We start from the raw sequence: 24,716 nt of genomic DNA, 5'->3' as shown, positions 1-24,716 counted from the left end.
AATGCCCCCCGTGCGCGCTTGCGTAAATGCCAGGACACCCGGCGCTCATGCTTGGAGCGCTTTCCAAGCATGAGCGCACTCAGTGCCAGCGGGGCCGCAGCCTTAGTGAGAAGCAGAGGAGAGAAATACATGCGAGGCGGGAGAGTGAGATGGGGTGAGACAGAAGGGAGAGAAATACATGGGAAGGGGGGAGAAAGAGAGGGGGCTCGTGAGGCGTGAAATGGGGAGGGGAGGCGGGCAATACCGCCGACACGGGAGTGCGGGGGGGTCCTGCTTAAAATGTTTGTCCCGGGCCCCACGATTTCTGTTGTCAGCCCTGTCTCTACCCAACACCGCGTGTACCCCACACCGTGTCCAATGTACTGGACCAGTCCCTTGGTCACTCAACCCTCAGTGTCCCCTAAGAACCCTCCCCCAAGGCAGGATCAGCGCCTGCAGGTACCGGTGTTGGTGCACTTAGTATAATACCTTCCGACTGCTCCAGCAGCCGGTAACTGTACTTCACAAAGGATCCGTCGATCCAGCGTAGTCTCCTACGAGTCTGTACTTGAGTCCAGCAGCTTGATCCCAAACCACCACTCTCACCGCAGCACACGAAGACACTGTGTCCCTGTCTGCTGATCTCAATAAAGGGTATGCTGTACCTAAGAAAAAGAAAGAACACAGGAGCGCACCAAGGTAAGAGTGAGTCACTTACATATGATAAAACTTTATTGAATCCCGATAGAAACAATGTCTTTCTCCGGCAGGCACCACTTGTGAGGTTATGCAGGGGCGATATTCAGGTCATCCAGGTAACAGTCCCGCGTGCTGGGGTTGTCTCTGTAACACTGTTCGCATCAGGCCTCCACGAGTGTAAGCGTGGTGTGGCGCGAATAAAAGCTGGTTACACCATTCGGGATTCAATAAAGTTTTATCATATGTAAGTGACTACTTTTTATTCTTTGCTTAACAATATGCTACTCTTACCTTGGTGCGCTCCTGTGTTCTTTCTTTTTCTTGGTTGCTGGCTCTGGCGACGGAGTTCTCCGCCGGGATCCATCTTTGAGGTGGGGGAAGATGCCTCGAACACCAGGGGCTGCAAGAGGACAGAGAGGAATTCACTTTCCACATTCTTAGGAAGCAAGAGAGCGGACTGAACATTCTCAGACTGGTATGCTGTACCTATCTGTGGGCGTTCCCTGCAGTACCACAAGCTAGTGGTGACTCAGGGCCTGCACCGGGGCCTAAGGGGAATCTCTGGCCTATGCAGTGGGTCACCGACCCCCTGCAACACACACCTCCCCTCCCCTTGCTTCCCCGGGGCGCACTAGCTAGCGTGGTCTCTCGCCCACGCTTCCCTTTCCTGCCTGCCAGCAATCCTCCCCTCCTATTCGCTCCCTGGCGTCACGTGTCCCTGCTGAGGCTCATGGGAATTATAGTCCCAGCTCAGAGCCTCTGTTCTATTGGCCAGCCTTCGCGCGCTATTCACTGCGCATGCACGAACTTCCTCAGTGTCTCCCATCGCACATGATACTGCGCATGTGCCAGACGCAACATGGCGGCGCCCTGTGCTTGTCGGTCTACCGCGGAGCCTCTGAGACACCCGTATGCTGCCTGCTCGACCCCCACCTTCTTGAAGGCCAGCTGGCCTGCCGCTCGTCCATACAGTGCTCTCAGCTAAGTACAACAAATAGAGGCTCAGGGGAACACCACAACATATATATGTATATATCTATCTATATGATATATATATATATATATCATTAGGTCTTAGCTTACTATTGCGGCTTGGATGCAGTGTTACTGTATTCAGGGGCGGGCCTAGCAACAACCAGAGAGTTTCATCCTGGGGAAGATACTGGTTGGGTCACATGCAGTAATGAGATTCCTATCAGAATCAGACCTCCCCTATGGGGCAGGGTTACAAGCCCATCCCCTGGGTATATACTGGTATTCTCCCAGAAGTCAGTGAGTCTGTCTTCCCTGCCCCTGAGGATTGGAAGTGTGTGATATCCTGAGCACCATCAGGGATAAGGAGCTGGATGGGGCATGTAAGGCCTTATCCCTAAAGGAGGGCTGTACAGTCTGCCTGACTTCTGATGTGTACAAATAAAGAGCAGTTGAACCATCTCCATGTGTGGTTAACTGTCTGGACAATAAGAGGTTGCTAGCATGGACCATCCAGGATCCTTGTTGGCTGGAGGCACTGCCATATGAGAAAGAAGCACCCTGAAAGCCTGTCCTGATTCTCCCCATACCACTGCAGAGCAACTCAAAGCCTCCTGGATTACCAACAGGTATGCACTGCACCAGGAATACACAGGTAGCGGCCCACATCTCACATAGGGTGGGGTCAAAGGTGCTACATATATACATACCATTGTAACGGGTGCTCACAACAAACAGGACAGGACTGCAAGGCAGAGGTGGGGATCTTGGTAACCACCGAGCTGCAACCAAGTTCTGGAGTGCAGAGTGGTAGTCATGTAGCCGGGTCAGGGTAGGAGATGTCAGAGTGGTCATGGTACTTGCCATGGTCTAGGATAGGAGAGATTGGATAGTCATGGTGCGTAGCCGGAGTGCAGGATTAGAGAAGGTAGAAGTCCAAATACGAACTGGGGATCAGAGAAGTCGGAGGTCCAGATACAAGCCGAAGTCAACCAGGAGCAAGGAAGGCAAGGGTTAACAAGGCAACAGCAAGGCAGCAGTGTGCTTAGGGCAATTCACTTCAATACATAAGCAGAAGTTTATGCTCAGCCAATTTGCAGCAGGGTTGGCTGAGCATTTAAGGAACAGGTAGCCAATAGCTGGTTAATACAAGGCTGCAGAGTAATGAATAAAAACTGCCCCCTCAGACATATTCAGTTCACTGATAGGAAGGGACGGGGAGAAGAGCAGGTGAGGAATAATTAGAGAGAGCCAGACTTCTCAGCCGTGCGGTGCCTGCGCGTAGCTTGTGTGCGATGCGCACCACACGTGACATCACGGGGCGGAGCGTAAGCGCGGTGCGTATAGTGTCCCCCGGCTTGGTAGTGCGGCGTGCGTCATGCGTCTTGTGGCGTGCCACGGGGGCGGAGCCTTGACACGGTGCATATACAGTACATAAGATGAAGCAACCCTCCACCTCCTTGGAGAGCAGCCCAGCGCCTAGCCCTGAAGAAGCACCCCAATCGGACGCCTACAGTTGAGTGGGGCCTGCGGCTATAAGATGAGTCCTGATGGAAGGAATCTACGACTCCACATTGCTGGACACAGGGACTCAGGTAGCCATCATCTACCGCCCCTTCTACAACTCGCATCTGAAACATCTGCCTATGCAGTTGGCGGAGAAGATGAAACTATTTGGTCTTAGGAGTGAAGACTAGCCCATTGACGGTGTGGTGCAAGTACGGTTGCACATACCGCAATTGAACACATACAAGACCCACCCCATGGAAGTGGAAGCTCTAATATGTCCCGAGCCCCGGTAACATACAAGCTCCCCTGTCATACTGGGAACCAATGCAGATGTGGTGCGGGCTCTGATCCGTGCCTAACTACAAGAGGCGAACGAATTACCCCTATCCTCCCTACGGATTCACCCAGTCTTCAAAGAGGAGTGCTACCGGATCTCCGCCCAAGACGGATTTGACCAATTCTTCAATCTAGAGAAGGGGTTGACTGAGATTCCACCAGGGGCAGTAAAGCACATGGCTGCGGTGCCCAACTACCCAGGACGTGACGACGCTGACTGTTACTTCTCCCTAGAGACTACACCTGAAGAGGATGCCAAAAGAGGGTTCCGGGTGGTACCAGAGATGAAGGAATGGAAGACTGCCCTTCCTAATCACTTCAAAGTGGCGATACAGAATATTTCGCCTCACCATATACGGTTTGACGTCGGTCAACACTGGGTCGGATATACTCGGTTACGCCCGTGGAATCCCCGGCTCATGTGAACGCTGCTACCGTGAAAGAAGAGTTTGTCGGGCTGCAGTTCGACTTCGAGGAATCGACCCTGCCCGTGGACTGGAAGAAGCGGCTAATTGTCAAATTGGAGGAGCGTCGGGAAGTATTCTCCACCAGCGAGATGGATGTGGGCTGCAGCAAGAATGCCCAGCACACTATCCGGCTGAATGACGCCACGCCATTCCAGCAGCGTTCCAGACGCACCGCTCCTATGGACATGGAGGACGTGAGGGACGTAATGAAGGAGATGGAGACGGCAGGCATCGAAATGAAATCCCGTAGTCCTTATGCCTCCCTGATCATGGTAGTACGTAAGAAGAACGGGTCCGTTCACCTGTGCATAGACTACCGGACCCTGAACCGTCGTACAGTACCAGATCAGTTCACTTTGCCAAGGATAGAAGAAATCCTCAGCACCCTGTCAGGAAGCCAGTGCTTCAGCGTGCTGGACCTGAGGTCTGGGTACTACCAGGTACCTATGAGCTCTGAAGACCAGGAGAAGACGGCGTTTGTCTGTCCCCTCGGTTCTATCAGTTTCCCCAGATGCCCCAAGGCATTTGCAGTGCGCCCGCCACCTTCCAAAGGCTAATGGAGAAGACCATTGGCGATATGAATCCACGGGAAAGCCTAGTCTATCTGGAGGACATCATCGTGTTCATTAAGACCTTGGAAGAGCATGAGGAACGACTCCTGAAAGTACTGGATAGACCGGGCAAAGAAGGCCTGAAACTGTCACTCTACAAATGTAGGTTCTGCCACACGTCGGTCCCCTACATGGGCCACATAATGTCTGCAGAAGGAAAAGCTACCAACCCCGCCAAGGTCGAAGCCGTAGTAAACTGGCCCAGACCAGACAATGTAATGGAGCTGCGGTCCTTCTTAGGGTTTTGTGGCTACTATCGCATATTCGTGAGGGGTACTCCAGTAAGGCCAAGGTCCTCAATAACCTCTTGAAGATATACGGCCTCATGCAGTAAGCGGCGGAAACGCACTTCTCGCTCGTTTCACGCCAAAAATGCCTACATATAAGTATGTCCCTGATGTGCAACAAGTCCTGTTTAAAAGATTGACTCAGAGGCCTTTAGCATTGATATAAGTATGTCCCTGATGTGCAACAAGTCCTGTTTAAAAGATTGACTCAGAGGCCTTTTGCATTGATATAAGTTAGTATGTTTGAATAGCTAAAAGTGTTTTTTTTCCCCTCTTATCTCTGTGCTGTTAATTGACCAACTGGAACAAGCTGATTTATTGGGGAGGGGGAGGGTCATGTGACTGCTTTAGCTGTATAAAACCAATACCCCTCCTGCATTTGCAGGAACTGCATTGGAATGAAATAGTGAGGCATTTTAAGTGAGCTTTTAAGTGAGCTTTTAAGTGAGCAGATAGTTAGACTATAGTTTGACTAGAGGTTGACTAGAGGTGACTGGGGACTGCATCCTACTGCACATGGCAACAAACGGTGAGCTATTCTGATCACACTATGATTCCTGCTGTTTAGTCTGCGCACATACACACTTAGATCAAAACAGCTCCATGCAGCATTACCTACCTCTGGCATAATGAACCTGCTTTTTACCTCCACTTTGTTCTTTCTCATGGCCTCATTGAAATGTTATTCTCTCTATCCACTACAAACGCCTCCCACCTGGCCCACGCCCAACATCACCATACACCCTGGACTACTCAAAAGCCTTGCACTATCTACTGAATGTTGGTGGAGAACCCTGAAAACCAGCACACCAACCACCGCACACTGAAATGGCAAACATCATAAAGTAACAACTTGCAAACAACTACTCAAATTTCTACTCATACTATTACTCTCTTTAGCAGGTGATATTGAACCTAACCCAGGTCCTCCCATTTCAGCTCTGTCCCATACCCCTGAGAATTCCACTTTTAAATTCCAAAAAGGGCTATCTGTCGCCCATATAAATATCCGGAATCTACTGCCCAAACTGGATTAACTAAGGGCATGGTGCCTTGTGCATAAACCCAAAGCCATCGTTCTTACAGAAACATGGCTAACCCCTAAAACCCCTGATGCAAATATCGCCATACAGGGATACTCCATTTCTAGGAGAGATAGGTCAAAGAGAGGAGGAGGGGTGTTATTTTATATTGCAGACACCTTACAATTTACACTGTTAAATTGCCCCCCAAGCCCACCCTCTTTTGAAATCCTAGTTGGCAGAATATGCCTCCCCTTTTCTAAGCCCATCTTGCTAGCTGGCATCTACCGCCCCCCTAAAGCCCCTCTACAATCTCTGACTGATATCACCCAGTTTCTTGGCTCCATTTCCTCTCTGAATGAGAAGAGTGAGCTGCTAGTTCTTGGGGATTTCAACTTCAATTGGCTTGACCCTAAAAACCACAAAATCCACACACAAATCAAGTCGCTTAACCTATCGCAACTCATTTCCCAACCCACACGAACAAAACTGAAATCGCACAACCATTCCTTGCTTGACTGGATTCTCTCCTCAAATCCCAGCAGAATCCAATCCTCTGGCATCCTTCCTGACCTTTTCAGTGACCATGCAATAGTGTACTGTGTAAGGAAAATTAAACCGCCCCAATCAAGCCCTAAAGTTCTCCTCATTAGAACATTCAGAAACTTTAACCCACAACAGTTTCTGGCTGACCTTACCAACTGCCCTTGGCACAGAATCGATTTAATTCCTGACCCTGATTCTGCGCTCGACTATTTCCAATCCGAGTTCTTAAAACTCTGCAATACCCATGCTCCACTACGCAGAATAAGGGTACGGGGTGCCCACCTTCCATGGGTTACAACTGACCTTATAGCCCTCTACCAGTTCAGGGATGCCTTGTGGAAAAGCCACAAAGTAACTGGCACTACCAAGGATCTCAATCACTACAGATGCCTGCGGAACATGTGCACAAGGCAAACAAGGCATGCAAAAGCACAATATTACTCTGACAATCTCCACCAGAACACATCAAACCCAGCTAACTTCTGGAAGGTTATCAACAACATATTCCAGCCTTCTAACCATCAACAGCCAAGTAACATCACTAAGGGCGATATTACTCTGACAAACCCCACCGACATTGCAAATGCATTCAATGATTACTTTGTGGGGTGTGCTACTAACTTATTAGCAAAACGCAGCCCAAACCACAAACCTGAATCTCATCCTGGGAGTACCCCTATAGCCTCACCCCCTCCCAACACTGCCCACAATTTTCAATTTGGCCCAGTATCCGAAGAGGAGATTACACAAGCGCTTCTCAAATTAAAACTAAGCAGCCAATGTGGACCTGACTTACTACAGTCTAGGTTCCTAAGACTTGGTGCCCCAGCAATTGCCAAACCAATTGCTTCCATAGTCAACTCTATCCTGTCTGCAGGCCATATCCCTAAGACCTTTAAAACTGCCAGAGTTGTCCCAATCTTCAAAAGTGGGGACAAAAACACTGTCTCAAACTACAGGCCAATCTCCCTTCTCCCAATCCTATCCAAAGTCATGGAAAAATGTGTCCACTCCCAATTAAGCGATTACTATAACAAGACAAATTTCCCTAGCCAATTCCAATCTGGCTTTCGCCCCAAACATTCTACCGTAAATACCCTGCTAAAAGTTTGCAATGAAATCCAGTGTGGAATAGAACGGGGTCAACTCACTGGTGCAGTATTCCTAGATTTTGCAAAGGCTTTTGATACTGTTGATCATGCTATCCTGCTTAACAAACTCCAGAGCTCTGGAATAGGGAAGCATGCTTTAAACTGGTTTCAGTCCTACCTATCAGGTAGATCCCAACATGTGTCCATCTCTGGCTCTAACTCTAACCCCCTGGATATCACCTGTGGCGTCACCCAAGGCTCTGTTCTGGGGCCCATACTCTTCTCAGTGTTCATCAATGATCTCCCCACAGCTTGTCAGGAAGCCTCAATACACATGTATGCAGATGACACAATCCTATATGCACACAGCCATAGCCTATCTGACCTTCAACACATTCTTCAGTCTGACTTTTTGAGACTCGAAAACTGGATTTCCCAAAACAAACTGTTTTTAAACACTGACATGACTGTAACAATGGTATTTGGGACCAAGACTAAATGTTTAACGCTTCCAGCGACTGAGCTCCACATTAGAACCAACACTAACACCACCCTAACTCCTGTTACTAGTTTTAAATACCTGGGCATACTGCACCGACACACTTTATTCGAGCAAATACCCAGTATGTACCTGGCAGATACCTGGAATGCGCCGCTCCTCACCTCTGACGAGCCCCGTTGCATTTGCCTTCCCAGCCTGGGTTCATGCCTGGCTGACGGGCGGCTGATCTGTTAAATGATAATGATTAGGATTTAATAGGCTGCAATGCTTCGCGTGTCTACCAGATGGCATAAATTCATGAACTGTAATGCAGTATATATATATATACTGTGCAGTATTGCAGCCAGCGGGAATAAAATGCTTCAATCCCTGCCTGGAAAATACCTCAATGCACTCTGGCAGAAAACAGTCACAAACCTCAATACACCCGGGTATACCCGAATTCGTGGGACTAGCCGAGCTCGAATAAAGTGTGTCGCCAGTGTATGGCTTGACTCCCACTTAACATTCGGGATGCACATTGATACCCTGACAACCAAGACCTATGCCAAACTAAGGGTACTTTACAGGAAAAAATCCTCCCTAAGTCTCCTGGTCAGAAAACGTATCACACAGCAGATGCTAATGCCAATTATTGACTTATTGACCATAGTATATGGCTCGTCAACTCAATCCCACCTTAGCAAACTTGACACCCTCTACAACTCAATTTGTCGTTTTGTTCTCCAATACAACTAAAACACACATCACTGCGAAATGCTTAAAGAAATAGATTGGTCATCACTCGAGTCTAGGCGCAAAGTTCACCTTTCCTGTCTTGCCTTCAAATTGTTTATGGGCAAACTACCCAGCTATCTGAACAGGCTCCTCACCCCTACCACATGCAGCACCTATCACCTGAGATCAGACTCCAAAAGACTGTTCATGGTCCCAAGGCTCAACAAAGTATCCGGCCGCTCCTCCTTCTCTTACCGTTCACCCCAAAACTGGAACAATCTACGAGTGTCTCACCAGTTTAAATTCTTTCAAATCTAAGGCTGCCCACATTTTAATCTGGTCTGTAACTGTTTCATACGCCCATAATATATATTATCTTTAACTGTGCACACAATGTCTTGTATATAATGTATACCCTGCTCATTTATGTAACTGTATCTGTAAACATGTATTTGTCATCATAACTCTGTGCTAACTCTCAATGTATTACTTCCTGGTAAAATATTTTATAAATAAATAAATAAATAATACCCCTATTCAGTAAAGGGGCGAAAACGTGGCGAGAATCAAAAAAAACGCCAATGTGTTTGGCGGTGTTTTTTTTCCGCCATCGGCGAGGCGAGAAGGCACTTTTCACCTCAACTAGCCATTTTTTCCGCCATGCTGTATTCTAGTAGTGGCGAGTAGCTTTGCGCCGCTATTCGCCACTCTAGAATGTTGGCAAGTTGATGGTGAGTGGCTGCTGATGAGCGGCGGATCGGCACTTAGAAAAAATTCTGGCCTTTTTCCTGGCTGGGATTGATGCCGGGGGTCTCCGGAGCTGATACCATGAATAGCAGCACCAGAGCCCCCCGGCATGCATCCGAGGCAGGAAAAATGCATGTAAAGCCAACTTCATTACCTTAGCGGCTAACCGCTAAGGCAATGAAGGGGTTAAGCCGCCGTGCCAGGTTTATTGTGGGTAGCGGGGGTGGGTGAAGGGGGTATTTGGCCCTTGTTGTTTGTTTACAGGAGGGGTTGCGGGTGCACTTAACCCCTTCACGACCATAGCGGTTAATACTGCAACGGTCATGAAGGGGTTAAGCCATCCCGCTACCCACCCGCAAGCCCTAAACAAACCACCGTTGGGGCTAATACCCCCTTCACCCACCCTCGCTACCCAAAATACAAAGAAAACACACACAACAGCACCACACTAAATAAATAAATATATCTATAAATATATATATCTATATATATATAGATATATATCTTATATACAGTGGTTGACAAATCACCAAAAAATCTACTCGCCACACAAAAAAATCTACTCGCCACCTAGTACCAAACGTGTGCTGCTTGGGCCAATATTTACTCGCCCGGGGGTTAAATCCACTCGCCCGGGGCGAGCAAATGTATAGGTTTGTCGAACACTGCTTTTTTATATATATATATATATTACCCCAACAACCCCTATACCCCCCTAACATACACATATATGCACATACAGTATAGTAATGGGCACAATTACTATTATCCTAAAATGGATAATAGTGAATGTGCCCATTTTAAATACATGAAGAACAATAAATACATTAAATACATATAGCACTCACCCTTGTCCGGCTGCCACGATGAAGGCCATCCTCATCTTCATCCTGCCCATGCCCCATCCGCTGCTGCAAAACAGAAACAAGAATAAAAACATCCAATGTAATGTCGCCTAACACCTTAATCACCATAGCAGTTAGTAACCGCTACAGTCATTAAGGGGTTAACCAACCCTCACCCACCACTCGGGAGGCCTACATACCCTCCCCCACTAACCTCCCACCATGTGAGGCCTAACCACCCTCACCCACTACCCACAAGGGAGGCCTACCCACATACCCTTGGGGCCAATACCCCCTCCCCCCACCCCCAGTAACCACAATTAAAACAATACACTGCCCCACAATAAACATTATTCTATTTATTAAATACATACTGCTGCGGCTGAGTTTATTCGAGCATTTGCCCGTTCTCGGCCGCAGCAGTAACCTGGCGCGCGCCGGAGGGTGCCGGGCGCGCGCCGAAGCCTCGGAGGAGAGGCCCGCCGATCGAGGCTTCCCCCTCGCCTCACCGGGTCCGCCGGGTCCCCCGGAACGTCCCGCCACCGTCCTCACATCCGCGCGACACCAGGGCTCCCTCGGGGAGCCCTGGGCACGCGTACAGGCGGCACAGGCACCCGATGACGTGTGACCGCGCATCGGTGATGCGCGGCACGCTGAGGGAGTGCGGCTCGCAAGCCGGGACATATCCCGGCTTGCGGAATGAGCCGTACTCAAATAAAGTGTGCCGCCTGTGTAACCCACCCCCTGTGCCCCCCCATAAATACATGATTTATCATTTTACATACAGGGTTCATACCCCAGCCCCACGCGAGTCCCTGGCGGGCCCGGCGGGTCACCTGACAGACCTACAGGGTACCAGCAACATGTTTCACACAGGTTCTGGAGGCCTGTTGGTGGGTCCCGCCAAGCGCCATGGCCCCCAGGTGGCCTCCTTGGGTCACCGTGGGCCACAATTGGGTCCCCACGGTAGGCCTGCGGATGTCTGGGAGCCCCGGGTCAGACACACAGGTGTCTGCGGGGCCTTGGGTGGTTCTCACGGGGGTCTGGGGACTCACGAGTGCTCACTACGGGTCTGCGGTGCCCCCACATATGTGGGACCACCGGTTCTTCCCCACACACTACGGGTCCGCGGTGCCCCCACAGATGTGAGGCCACCGGTTCATCCCTGCAGGTGTCACCCGTGGAACCACCAGCCTGATACCCGTGAGATACCCGAGGATACCGCAGGTGGTCTCCAGAGGTCTCACGGAGAACCAAGGAACAAACCCTGAATGTAAAATAAATAAACCTGACCTATACATTCAATACATACATCCCCTCCCCCCCCCCCCCAAACACCTACAGTATAATAATGTGCCAAATAACTATTATCCAGATATGGATAATAGATTATTTGCCCATTATTAAACACATAAAACATGCATAAATCAAAACATGACTTTTTAATCTTAAAATCACCACATTGCATGTTTAAATAAATCAAGCAGCCATTGGACGATTTGATGTTGAGAGAACTGAGTGCAGAGAGCTGATCCTTTGGAGCTGAATCAAGTGAACCTCCGCTTGAAAATCCCGCCAAGAGTCCCGCCTACGTGTGACGGAGCATCCGGTATCTAGTATCCGGTGACGTCACTTCCGGTTTCGAGGAGCACGGTGTTTGGAGGAAAGTTGCGGTTACTTCAATTTCTCAGCCCAGGGAAGACAGATTACATCGGTCTATTCGGCCTCACTGCTTGTGTTCTAGAGCCGTCCTGTGAGTAGCTTTCTAGTTTTACTCTGCCGGACTGGCTCCATCAGTGTCTCATCGTTCCACATTTTATTATTTTATAGTTGTATTAAACAATTTTTATTTTTCAGCTTTGCGTTTGTGTGTCTTGTCTGTGCTGGTTTGTGAGTCTTATTCTGTTAAGATTTTTTGTTAGCTGTGTTGCACTAAATTCTGTGTTCTTTTCATTTCATGTTCCCCAATATACGGAGGAATCTACATCAATACAACCCTTGATTACAAGTTGTCATCATTGGAACTTGAACTATTTCATCTGGATATCCAGGACTAACTCCTAATTGGACTAATTAGGCGCCGGTATCTCTGTTCTTTTATAAAGAAGCCATTACAATTAACCTGTAACTAAAAACACATTATATTATTCACAACAATTACAAAATAAAGCAGATAAATACATTAGCCATCCATGAAAAGAACATAAACATTAGCAAACCAATCAATTATTATCCCTGTATGTCTATCCATATAGATAGATATACATAAAATACAGGGGCAATAATACAGCATAAAAAACAATGCATTTGAATACAAAATTCACATACAATACACCAATTCAGTGTCCGTGAATGTATGTTACATAGTTACATAGTTGATGAGGTTGAAAAAAGACTTCCGTCCATCAAGTTCAACCTATACTAAATTTAGACAACAGATACTTTATCCTATATCTATACTTATTGATCTAGAGGAAGGCAAACAAAAAACCCCATTAAGGGGAAAAATTAATTCCTTCCTGACTCCAATAATTGGCAATCGGATTAATCCCTGGATCAACATCCTTCCCATGTACAGTATACTTATTTGGTATATCCCTGTATACCTTTCCCATCTAAAAAGCTGTCCAACCTTTTTTTGAACAAATCTATTGTATCTGCCATCACAGTCTCCATGGGTAATGAATTCCACATTTTAACTGCCCTTACTGTAAAGAACCCTTTCCTTTGTTGCTGGTGAAATCTCCATTCCTCCAACCTTAAGGGTGGCCCGAGTCCTTTGTACTGCCCATGCAATGAATAGTTCTTTTGAAAGCTCCTTGTATTGTCCCTGAATATATTTGTATATAGTTATCATATCCCCTCTTAGACACCTCTTTCCTAATGTAAATAAATCTAATTTAGCTAGCCTCTCCTCATAAGTTAGATTGTCCATCCCCTTTATTAATTTGGTGGCTCTTCTCTGCACTCTCTCTATTTCCATAATGTCTTTTCTTAGGATTGGTGCCCAAAATTGTACTCCATATTCAAGGTGAGGTCTTACTAATGCTTTGTAAAGGGACATAATTATGTTTACTTCCCTTCCATCCATTGCCCGTTTGATGCAAGATAAGATATTGTTTGCCTTTGCAGCTACTGCATGACTTTGGGCACTATTGCTAAGCCTGCTGTCTATAAGCACTCCTAAATCCTTCTCCATCAAGGATTCCCCCAATTTATCTCCATTTAATTTGTAAGTCCCCAGTTTTTTCTTGCATCCCAAATGCATAACCTTACATTTATCTGTATTAAACCTCATCTGCCATTTACCTGCCCATGTTTCCAGTCTCTCCAAGTCCTTCTGAATAGAAATTACATCCTGCTCTGATTCTATAACCTTACACAATTTAGTATCATCAGCAAAGACGGAGACTTTGCTCTCAATGCCAACCTCAAGGTCATTAATAAACAAGTTAAAAAGCAGGGGTCCCAGTACCGATCCCTGAGGTACTCCACTCACGACTTTACCCCAACCTGAAAAAGTTCCATTTATGACAATCTCTGTTAGAGGAGAAGGGACCTTCCTAATGGAGTGCTACAAAGAGATGAGCGGCTGAGCTGCTAGCTGTGAGGGGCAGCTTGCCCATACCATGCAAATAAAGATGCCCTGTTCAAAGATACCCCCACTGTGTGAGTGTGAAATTACTCAACAGTGGCAGTCACCACCGAGAAGGAGTTCCTCACCAGGACCATCTCCCTGCGGAAGCACAGATCCTGATGAGGTGGAGGCGCTGCACATGATATAGGTAGGACTCGGACCCACTACCTCAGCTGCCTGTCTGGATGACATCCCCTAATTCCACCATGCGGGAGACTCAGGAGCCCTGTTGCCTACAGGTGCACCACCAGACATGAACATGTAATGGGGACTGGTTAGACCACACGGGCCAATGTGAGATTGGGTGGGTCAGACAGGAGGGAACACCCGTTACAATTGGAGGCGCTGCTGAGAGACCTGTCAACAGGACAGGCTTTTGCTAGGCACACTAGGAAACAGAAAGAGTGAGCCTAGCCTGAGGTAGTGCAAACATGAGTCAGATCTACATTAGGTACACAAGGTGGTGCACAAGGCATTTTATTGCATCGGTGTGGCAGCTGCCCCGCAGAGAAGAGCTCCATGTGCGATAACAGAAATTATAACAGAGAAAAGAATGGCGACCGCAAGAATGGAGGCTCTCTCAAGCAGTGAGTCACACCTAAGATGGCGGCTCCCACCAAGTCAGGCGAGCACCAGGACTGTACAAGAAATTGTTGCAGAATTCTGTCCGGGTTGGGCGCGAAAACCAGAGCCCCGCCCCTGCACTGTGAGTAGTTCAGCACAGAGTCAGAACCACTCCTTGGTAGAAAGTGCCCCTCCTCTAGAGTCCACAAGGGGGAGTGCGCACAGTGAACAGCCAGTAGCAACTTCTGCTCCCCCTAAGAAAGAAACAGAATGCAGCAAAGCACAACCTCAGCTACCAGGGGCATGGCGGGCCAGAGGAGTGAGTTACCCCTTTCTTTTGTGCCCGTGTATGCATAAAGTGAGGAAGGGTGATATGAACTTTGCCTATTATTCATTGCCTAATGGATTCCGGGAAGTATCCAGTGACGGAATCACCAGCTTGAGGTGTGAGGGCTCTGATTGTGTATTTCTGGGAAAAGAACTTGTTTGGGGAGCTATTTTCTTTGTGAAAGGAGCAGACCATCTTGTGTCTAGCCCTTTTCTGCCTAAGCTTGAGGAGTTCCAAGCCCCGATGACAGAGACGGCTCCAGATCCGGTTCCAAAACCGGAACCCCAGATGATGGAACCATTCCTGACGGAATCAACGAAGGGTAAGGTGACTGCCCAGGGAGAAGGGGGATCGCTACCACTGGTACTGCCGGAGCAGGACCCCTTCAGGCCGATGGCCACCAGCGAATGCGAAGCGCCCTGACGCTGTTCTCTTGCGGAGATGTCCCTACCCCCATCCTGTACTACTGAAGACAGTAGTCAACCAGCTGTGGTGATGCGCCAGCCGGCGGACCACACAAGTGAAGCTGAAGATAAAGAGACATTTATCCCATCTGCTGCGGACCCTGATGTAGGCCCGTGTGCCCTACAACGGCCAGTCCGGCCTACCACAGAGGAACCCATCGCAAGCCAGCGGAGTGGTGAGGAACCTCCTAACCCCCCACAGGCGCCGGTGGTGGCAATGGCAGAGAAAGGCCTAGCTCAGGCCCGGACGGAGCGGAGAGCAGAACCATCACTTCCGGGGGCGGATGTCGTTCTGGAGGAAGAGATTCCGGTTGGGAACCCAACGCAAGATGGCGGCGAGTCCAGCGAGATGGCCGTGTCCTCACGGCCAAGCAGCTGTACCAGGTCGCCTGGGTCCGGGAAGAGCCGGCAGGCCCTGCGGAAGCCTGGGAACACGGACACGGGTGAACCGGAGTGCCAGTCTGATGGTACCGGGCAAGGTAGCGAGAAGTTGCGGGTCGTAGCCCCGCGTATGCCGGCAATGTTTCCCTATGCCCAACCCCCAGCCATAGTTAAAACCCCTGCCCCTGTCACTTTTTCCTATGGGTCCCAGTCTAGCCAAGGGTTGTCTGGGGAGTCCCGAGCCACTTCTGAAAAATGGACTGGGGAAAATCTGGACTGGGGTGACTGTTTTGCCTCCGATGAGGGATCGGGGAGGGAAATGGCTATGCAAAGAATGTTATACAGCACTAATGATAACAATAGTACTGTTAGTGTGGGGTGTGATCCTAAGAGGCTTGTGTCAAATTTTGGGTCCCCAGGGACATTGGGAGTTTCGTCTGGGAATTTGGGTAATGTTGCTCATATTGTGCCTATTGCCCGGGGAACCCCCTATGTGCCTCCAGTGTCGGCAAGAGTTGTCAGGGATCGCCAAAAGTGGTTACTTTATTTTCACCATCCATGGGAGGGAGAAAGTAAATTCGAAATGGGTTCCCCCGATGAAGATAGGGGATATGGCACTGATGAAGAGGAAGGATCGGGGGAAGAAAATTGGGATCCTGCGGGTTAGATGAGAAGTGGTGTAGTCAAGAGGGGATAGTCTACATCTCCAGGAGATGCCTTGGGGAAATGTATGGGCATGATCCTCTCAGTCCACTAGCATCCAGGCCAGAGTTATGGGCTGATTGTGGGTGTCCAGTATGTCACTTAGAGTGTTACAGCATTGCTGCTCTAAACCCAGTGGACCATGATGTGCGCAGGCCACCTTAAGAGGGTATGGTAGTACCAGTAATGGATACTCCAGCATGGAGTAATCCTAGTTGTTATACATCGAAAGTTAGGATGTATCTGTTATTGTGTTATGAAAAGATACGTACTGTAATAATGTGTTGTTATGTTTTGCAGTGCTACCTGAAGGAAGGTTCCGAAAATTTAGGTCCCAGCCGGGTCGTTGGGATTCCACCAGGGGGAGAATGTAGCCATGTCTAAGATTGGTGTACATATCTCTTTCTCATGCTGGCAGTAAACCTGGTAAGTATGCAGGATTGCCAGCAACAATCATGAGGTTTGCCCTCAAACCCTGGTGAGGTGTCATATATCCGAAAGGAAGTGACAACATTCAGTGTGTCCACACTTAGTGATACAGAGCATGTTTGTTCTCTGGGGGGTGATATAAGACACAGCACTGCCTAAAGTTAGAAGTTCAGTTTCCTGTTGTTGTGCTGCCTCTGTTCAGTGAGAGGCACGTGAAGGTCTGCAACAGTGTTGCAGTGTCTCATGCTAGCTGTGAGTCAGTGAGCATACGCAAAGAGTTAGAGGAGCTGACAGAGACAGAGCAGCTCAAGAGAGATGCAGAGGAAGAAAGAGGAGCTTACAGCAGACAGAGAAGCTGGGGAATCTCTTTGAGAGTAGAGCTGGAAAGCAGATCTATTAGAGGAGAAGGGACCTTCCTAATGGAGTGCTACAAAGAGATGAGCGGCTGAGCTGCTAGCTGTGAGGGGCAGCTTGCCCATACCATGCAAATAAAGATGCCCTGTTCAAAGATACCCCCACTGTGTGAGTGTGAGATTACTCAACAGTGGCAGTCACCACCGAGAAGGAGTTCCTCACCAGGACCATCTTCCTGCAGAAGCACAGATCCTGATGAGGTGGAGGCGCTGCACATGATATAGGTAGGACTCGCACCCACTACCTCAGCTGCCTATCTGGATGACATCCCCTAATTCCACCATGCGGGAGACTCAGGAGCCCTGTTGCCTACAGGTGCACCACCAGACACGAACATGTAATGGGGACTGGTTAGACCACACGGGCCAATGTGAGATTGGGTGGGTCAGACAGGAGGGAACACCCGTTACATAAGCATAAGATTTTAATTCCCAAAGTGATATCACATGTTTATAGTTTCATGATGGTCATTGATGGGACAATTTAAAACTACAACCTGAGACCTCCCGTGACGTCATACCCGGATACGAGCTGCAGACACACCATCTATTCTCGTGAGAGAGACTTGCGGACATCCTGGGGATCGGGATTGACATACCAAGTAGAGGGAAGGCAGCCGGAACGAGCACCAGCGAGCCGGAGGTTCAGCATGCCCCAGCAGGTTTGGTTGGCGCAACGCCGGAGCCCCGAGAGTAGCTGATGTTTGCGGAAGGCGATTTTCTATTCTATGAGATTCTCAATGCGCATTTCCTACTTGGGTCCAGTAAGTAGGATTCTAACGGCCATTTGACACCGTATGGAGAGGAGCTGTTTTTAATGGTCATTGTTCATTAAATGTACCTTTGTTTTACTCAGTATCTTGCATAAGTGTTTTCCTCTGGGGTCTAACCATCCCCTTTCTCTTGCTAATCTGTTTGGTATTCCAACAGTGTTGCACTATATTGTTCTGTTTTTCTTTCCACATATGCGGTACCCCCCAAATTGATAATCTTTGGGAGTCATCATGTGTTTGGACTTACCTGCTATTGCTATTTACCAAGGACTTTCTGGTAGTATTGGACACTGATATTGTTTGTCTTAACACTTTATATTGCGTTAATTTTTTCCGCTAGCGCCATTTGGTAACATTCTGTCTTGCTTTATAGTGGTATCATAGCATTATTTTCATTGGAACATGTAATCTGTGAATATTGTGAGCATTTTGCATATATGCGACCAACAACTATTTATTGCACATTTAGTGTAGATATTGTTACGTAGGGGTAGCTGGACCTACTAATAAAGAAAAATCCCAGGTATCTACCCCTAAATCCATGTAACTTGGCCAGCTATGTAAAGCTTATTTCAGCAAAATGTAATATATCTGGGGGAGAACAGGGAATGTATTTTAAAGCCTGTATTCATTATTCCCTGTAAATGCAATCCCCCAGGGAATCAACATTGTTCTGTGATGTAGTAAATAGAAAAAAAAACAGAGCACTGCAGCTGAAGAACTGCAGACAGGATCAATTGTGGAAAAATAGACATTTTATTTGCAAAAAAAGCCCATGAGACCTAAAAGAACTCTCTTAGGCTGCGCTTATAGTGCCTTGCGACGGCGACGTCGCTCCTAAACAAATCCATTGACTCCATCGCAAGCGTTTATAGTAAGCGCGACCGCAACCAAGCAACCAAAAATTTTGAAGCCGAAAAAAAATCAAATTACAACTTTCGACAGTGGTGACAGTGATGGGATCGGTCGCGTCGCCAGCACTATAAGCGCGACCTTAGAGTGTCCTTTTAGCTCTCATGTGCATGTTTTTCAAATAAAATTTCTTTATTTTTCCACAATTGATCCTGCCTCCAGTTTTTCAGCTGCAGTGGTTTCTTTTTTTTTTTTATCTACTACTTTGGATTTTGCTGACGAAATGCACGCAACGATGAGATTTATGGTTACAATCATGAAAGTTGTCCGTGAGTAAAAGTGAAGTGAATATTTTCCTGTGGTTGGCTCACTGCCTATGGATTCTACACGGTTTTGACCTAGAGTCACTAGTTATTTTACTCCACTGGTTGCCCCACAGTAATGTGGGACTCCTATTGGTTTCTATTCTGGTTTCTATTTATTTGGTTTAATATTACAGCCTTTGAATGGACTTCGTCCTAATTGCTATATAAAAGATTCAGATCATGCTTTTGAATATAATTGGACTTTCCTGTAGGACCACATGGAGATTCGTTTCTCCTTTCTATATATTTGTTCTGTTATGTGATTTGGGCTAGCTGTAATTCTATGTCCTGTCTTCTACATAATTACCTTATGTCTGTATTTATTCCTGTGTTAGCAATTCCCCCAAGCTTAGATACTTGGTGATAAAATTAATATGTTAGCCCTGCAAATGTAAATTAAGTTATGTGCTCTTCATTTCTATGGGGAAAGCTCAGACAATCCATTTAGCTTAACTGTTCTATAGAAAAGATATGATCAGAACAAAGGGAGGGCACTAGTTAATAGAATCAGTTACCAGGTCTGAGACCCAGCCACTGTTTCTCTTGGCTGGCTACCATTGCTCAATGTAAAAGGATAGCCACCAAGGGGTATATAAGGAACACTGCTGATCAGAGCACTAGTCCATCTCTGGGAAGGAGTGTGGAGACCATCTGAGAGACACTCTGGGAAGGAGTGTGGAGTTGGACTGTGACCAGCTCGAGGTACATGTCAGAGTGGCTGCTGTGTAAACCCATTTGAAGTGGGTCCCTGCACCTAGGTGAGGTAGATCTCATACCCCACACCCCCCCGTAAGCGTGTGTATTTTGTATTCTTGTGTTTCCGAGGATTTATCCAAAATAAACCTCATCTTATTTCACTGCCTTGTTTTGCCCTGTGATTGATCCCTTAAATATAAATGGTGTTAAAAGACCTGGTCTACTGTGACAGATATGGTCTTTATGTGCATATTTTTTTCTCTGGTATTGAATTTTCTCTAGACCGGCCGGTCCAGACTTCTGCAAAGAAAAACAATTTTTTCCTTACAGAGCCTTAACTTTACCCTGAGAGATTTTTTTTTCTATTGCATTTACTATGGATTGGGAATGTTGTAGCAGCCGATTTCATTGTGTAGATAACTTTCTTCTCTCCACTGTGTATCAAGAGGGCGTTCTTTTTATATTTTAGTTTCTTAATAAACTTTTTGAATTTTTTTGAATACTCGAGTGTTTGAGGTTCTTCAATTTCTTTTCTAATTTAATAATGTTATAACTTACCGCACCATAAGAGCTAGCATCTTGTATATTTGTAAGTTAGTATTTCTCTTTGCGAGTACCAGTAACTTTAGTTTCCTGAGCATTTATTCTTTGTTTTACACACACACACACACACACACACACACACACACGATTGACATGTGCATCTATACATAGTGCAGAGATGAAAAGAGCAGCACTCAAATTTATTTTCTTAATCCAAAATGGGTTTGAGTAGTGATCAACGGTTTGGTCTGCTTTTGAACCTCTCAAGATAACAAGCATAGGGAATGGTAAGCAATATATACTGTCAGAGCAGCAATTAAAAAAGGCACAAAATCCTCCAACAGGACTGTATCAAAACAGAGTCGATGCTGTTTTAAGACAGACATGGCTAGCATAGTCATCTAATATCTATATATCTAATCTATCTATTGAGCTTGAATATATCCAATATATTTTGTGACGAAACGCGTTGTACTACGGCTTTACGGAACAGCACGGTCATGTCCTATGCTGCGTGTTTTTGGCCGCGAGATTTGAACTCTCCTGATTGTTAAGGATTGTCCTTTTATCTGGGACAGTCGGAGTTCTCAGCGGCCCCGTTGTGCAATCGTCTTTCATCCACAGGGTCTATGAGAGGACTGCTAGGACCGTGTGTCTGCATCTGCAGTATTGCTGGCTTGTGATTATATCACAAACTGCTTTTAAATTCCCTACCCTTGTGAGTGCACTTATTTTCCTCCTTCAATGAGTAAAGGGTTGTACGTTTTTACACGTTGTGGCGTGCCCTTTCTCCCCCTTGTCTAGAGCCCATATTAATCTCAATTATTTGTATTATTTTAAACCACAGGTTTTCTTTTCTTATGTTTTTATTTAGCAGATTCTTAGTGTTGGTTCCCTTCCACCCCTTCTGCTTTGTTAAACGTATAGTAAACATTTAAAAGTTTATCCAGTTAGAAATTTTCAACAATAGACAAATAGAAGAAAAGATCATTTATTAACTTTAAAATGACACACAGTAAGTACTTTCTAAAAGAACTGTATACATATATAGATAACAATATGATTCTTTGTAATATACTGTGCTGGTAACGTATATTTCATGTGTTCCATGTATAGAAAAAATATATAATAGTTACTGCTATTAGTCTACTTTCGACCTAGTAAGTGATTGCCCTATCAGTAATGTCATTTTTGTTCAGTCAGAGCCTATACTGTCAGTGCTCAGTAATGTTCACAACAAATAATGCTGAGCAATAAAAAAAAAACTAAATCTTACTAGGGTAAGAATAAGGCCTGGGACAGTGAATTAATGCGGGCGGAGGCACGCTGAGGCTCAGGGAAAGCGGTGCTTTCCCTGGCCTTACACAGCGCGCCGTCCATGGGAGTGTCGGGGGCGGGCCAGTGACGTCACGGAGCTGGTTCGCCCTCATTGGGCCAAATTTGAAACCTCCGTGAGACACACGCTTCCCCAAGCATACGCGAGCCCCTGCTAAAGCCGCTCTCATTGCGGCTGCAGGGGCTCAGTGCCGAGCAGCAGCGCGCCTCAGCACGGGTCAGCGCATAAGCGCTGACCATGCCCGAGACCTACGAGGGTCCCTAAGATCTCATCGATGGTCCCCACATGTCCTTGATCCTGTGGTTCTAGAGATATGTTTTTTTTTTTATTGCATTATAAAATGAGCAAAATGTCACATGTATGGGATTTACCTGGCTACATAGCTCGTCAGCAATTATGTCAATTGTGCCAGAAACATAGCAGAAAGGGGATAAAATCAAACAAAATATGCACTTTACAACAGTAAGGAAAAAAACGTACATTGTTCAAGCACCTGTTCACCTTATGAAGGATGTGTATGTATTAATGTGGCAAACGAATAACAATATAGTATTCTGTCACTGACTTTCGTAAAATATAAAATAATTTTACAACAAGCTGTGGTAGAACACAAGAAATGAAGCCACAACAAATTGCAAGCAGTCGCACGCTTGTAAAAACTGGCACTGCGCAAGGTTTAATTTAGGTTACCAGCTTGCAGAAAAATGCATTGTACAATATGCAAGACAGTATGTCCATATAAAACAAAACTTGAAGACATTTTATTTTGTCCAGCTGACTTTAGGAATGTCATAATGTTCAGTGAGCGTATCCAAATGTCGATTGAAATCCTAGTGAGAAAAGAAGAAATTTGTTGAAGAACTTTTCATATATGTATTCAGCAATAAAATATCCACAATAACATAAAGGCCCAATACTTTTTTTGCCTTGTCAAATTGTATTTTATATATCCCGGAACTAGAGATGGGATGAACCAGTCCAAATCCATTTCCCACCAAAATCCGTCAGCAAATTGGGTACTAAAAAAGCTGAGATGAGGGGGGGGGGGAGGGGGACTGGCGCGAGAGAGGGGGAGGGGAGGGGCACGCACGTGCAGAATGACCTGTCAGTCCCCTCCCAGGCCAGATACAGTGCACCCTAGCCTGCTTTGAGGTCATGCTAGCAAAGCAGAATAGAGGGCGCTTTTAGCAGGCACAGCGGTGACATACAATTCAGCACAGCACCAAGCCACAGGCAACATTTTTCCATTCCTGTGACATGGCCAAGCTAAAATAATAAGTTTACAAAGCACATTTTAGAATACATACAATAGAATCCTCACAGCCCAAAAGGTGCATACATTTTATCAATGTCAATTAACCATTTGTATTCTTACCTCCACTCTCTGCTTGTGGGTCTTCGAAGCTTTCTTTCGTATTCTTTCCATTTGCTACGGGGGAAAAAATAAATAAAAATTCTTAAAAAGGTTGCGAGAGATTTGAAAACTTCAGGTTTCTTCTGTCAACTACTGTGGAGACAGAGAGACACGTGAAAGTTTGTGCACCCCAATGATAATTATGGAAATTCCATAGTTTTTCCAGGATAACCTTCTGAAATCTAAACCAGTCTTTTCTTAAATATCCAATAAGATTTATATTAACCAATTCCATGCCTTTTTAAACAAAATTATACATGAATTAGACAAACAATGAGTAATTAAGAGTCAGGGTATGTCCAAAAGTAAGTGAAATCCTGTTTTATCAGCTAAACTAAGAGGGATAATTAGAATTAGGAGTTTAAATAATTAGGTAGATCTTTAGGTGTGATTTTGGTGGGCCCACCCTATATAACAAATAAGAAACTTTGGTGAATTTGGTATTTACCATACAACTGTCACGATCAAAAGAAATCTGAGCACCTCAAAAAAGCAGTTATTGATGCTCATCAGTCTGGAAAGGGTTACAAAACAATTTCTAAGGATATGGGGCTCCACCAATCCTCTGTCAGACAGATGGAAAGTTCAAGACCACAGACACTCTTCTCAGGAGCGGTCGGCCTGCTAAAATCTCTAAGAACAAACCGGCAAATCATTCAGGAAGTCACAAAGAACCCCAGAGTAACATCTAAGTATCTGCAGGTCAAGACTTCTGGAATAATGTTCTCTGGACAGACGAGTCAAATGTAAAACTTTTTGGCCTCAACGAGAAAACGCTATGGTTGACGAAAACCAAACACTGCGTTCGAACAGAAGAACCTCACCAAACCCTCAAGCATGGGGGTGGGAGTCTGGTTTGGAGCTGCTTTGCGGCCACAGGACCCGGACGACTTGCCATCATTGACACAACCATGAATTCTGCATTGTATCAGAAGATTCTAGATGAGAATGTCAGGCCATCCGTCTGTCAGCTGAAGCTCAAGCAAAAGTGGGTCATGCAGCAAGACAATGCTCCTAAACATACAAGCAGATCTACAAAAGAATGGCTACAAAAGAAGAAGTTCCGCGTTTTAGAATGGCATAGTGAAAGCCCGGACCTAAACCCCATACACATGTGGTAGGACTCGAAGCCTCATACCTCATCATTAAATTGCTGTGTACATCTTGTAATGTTCAGCATGTGGTGTATAATGATAATTATAAACTAAAACTGTTAAATTCCAGGAATTATTGAAATACCTGCTCTCCGATTAGATAATGCCCGAAATTTTAACCAATCAGTAATGGCCCGGCATTTTTGGCACCCTGCCAAGTTTTTCAGCCAATCAGCTTTCAGTTCTCATTCACAAAAAATGTGTGAGATCAGCACTCAAACAGGGGAGGTTATTGGACAGGAGGAAGCAGAAAGGCACTGACTCATCCCCCACCCTGCCTGCAGAGCCCCGCACAGGAGAGTGAGGGGAAAGGTTTGTGCGTCTTGTGAGTGTAA

The 24,716-nt window shown here is 46.3% G+C and overlaps 2 protein-coding genes across 4 annotated transcripts in view; both read right to left on the bottom strand.

Moving 5' to 3' along the window:
• UPF1 (UPF1 RNA helicase and ATPase) overlaps positions 1 to 24,716 on the bottom strand; it is a 355,592-nt gene that overhangs the window by 141,800 nt on the left and 189,076 nt on the right. The gene's annotated exons all lie outside the window — the stretch shown is intronic.
• Positions 21,453 to 24,716, bottom strand: part of FAM32A (family with sequence similarity 32 member A) — a 36,817-nt gene continuing 33,553 nt past the window's right edge. Inside the window, exons 3-4 of the mRNA XM_075612981.1 lie at positions 23,189 to 23,242; positions 21,453 to 22,643 (exon numbers count right to left, since the gene is read on the bottom strand). Coding sequence (XP_075469096.1) covers positions 22,575 to 22,643; positions 23,189 to 23,242 — 123 coding nt within the window. The 3' untranslated portion in view covers positions 21,453 to 22,574. The remainder of the gene's footprint in view (positions 22,644 to 23,188; positions 23,243 to 24,716) is intronic.

This window comes from Ascaphus truei, chromosome 8 (genome assembly GCF_040206685.1).
Source record: "Ascaphus truei isolate aAscTru1 chromosome 8, aAscTru1.hap1, whole genome shotgun sequence".
Lineage (NCBI taxonomy): Eukaryota > Metazoa > Chordata > Amphibia > Anura > Ascaphidae > Ascaphus > Ascaphus truei.
This window is presented reverse-complemented; position numbering and strand designations above follow the sequence as displayed.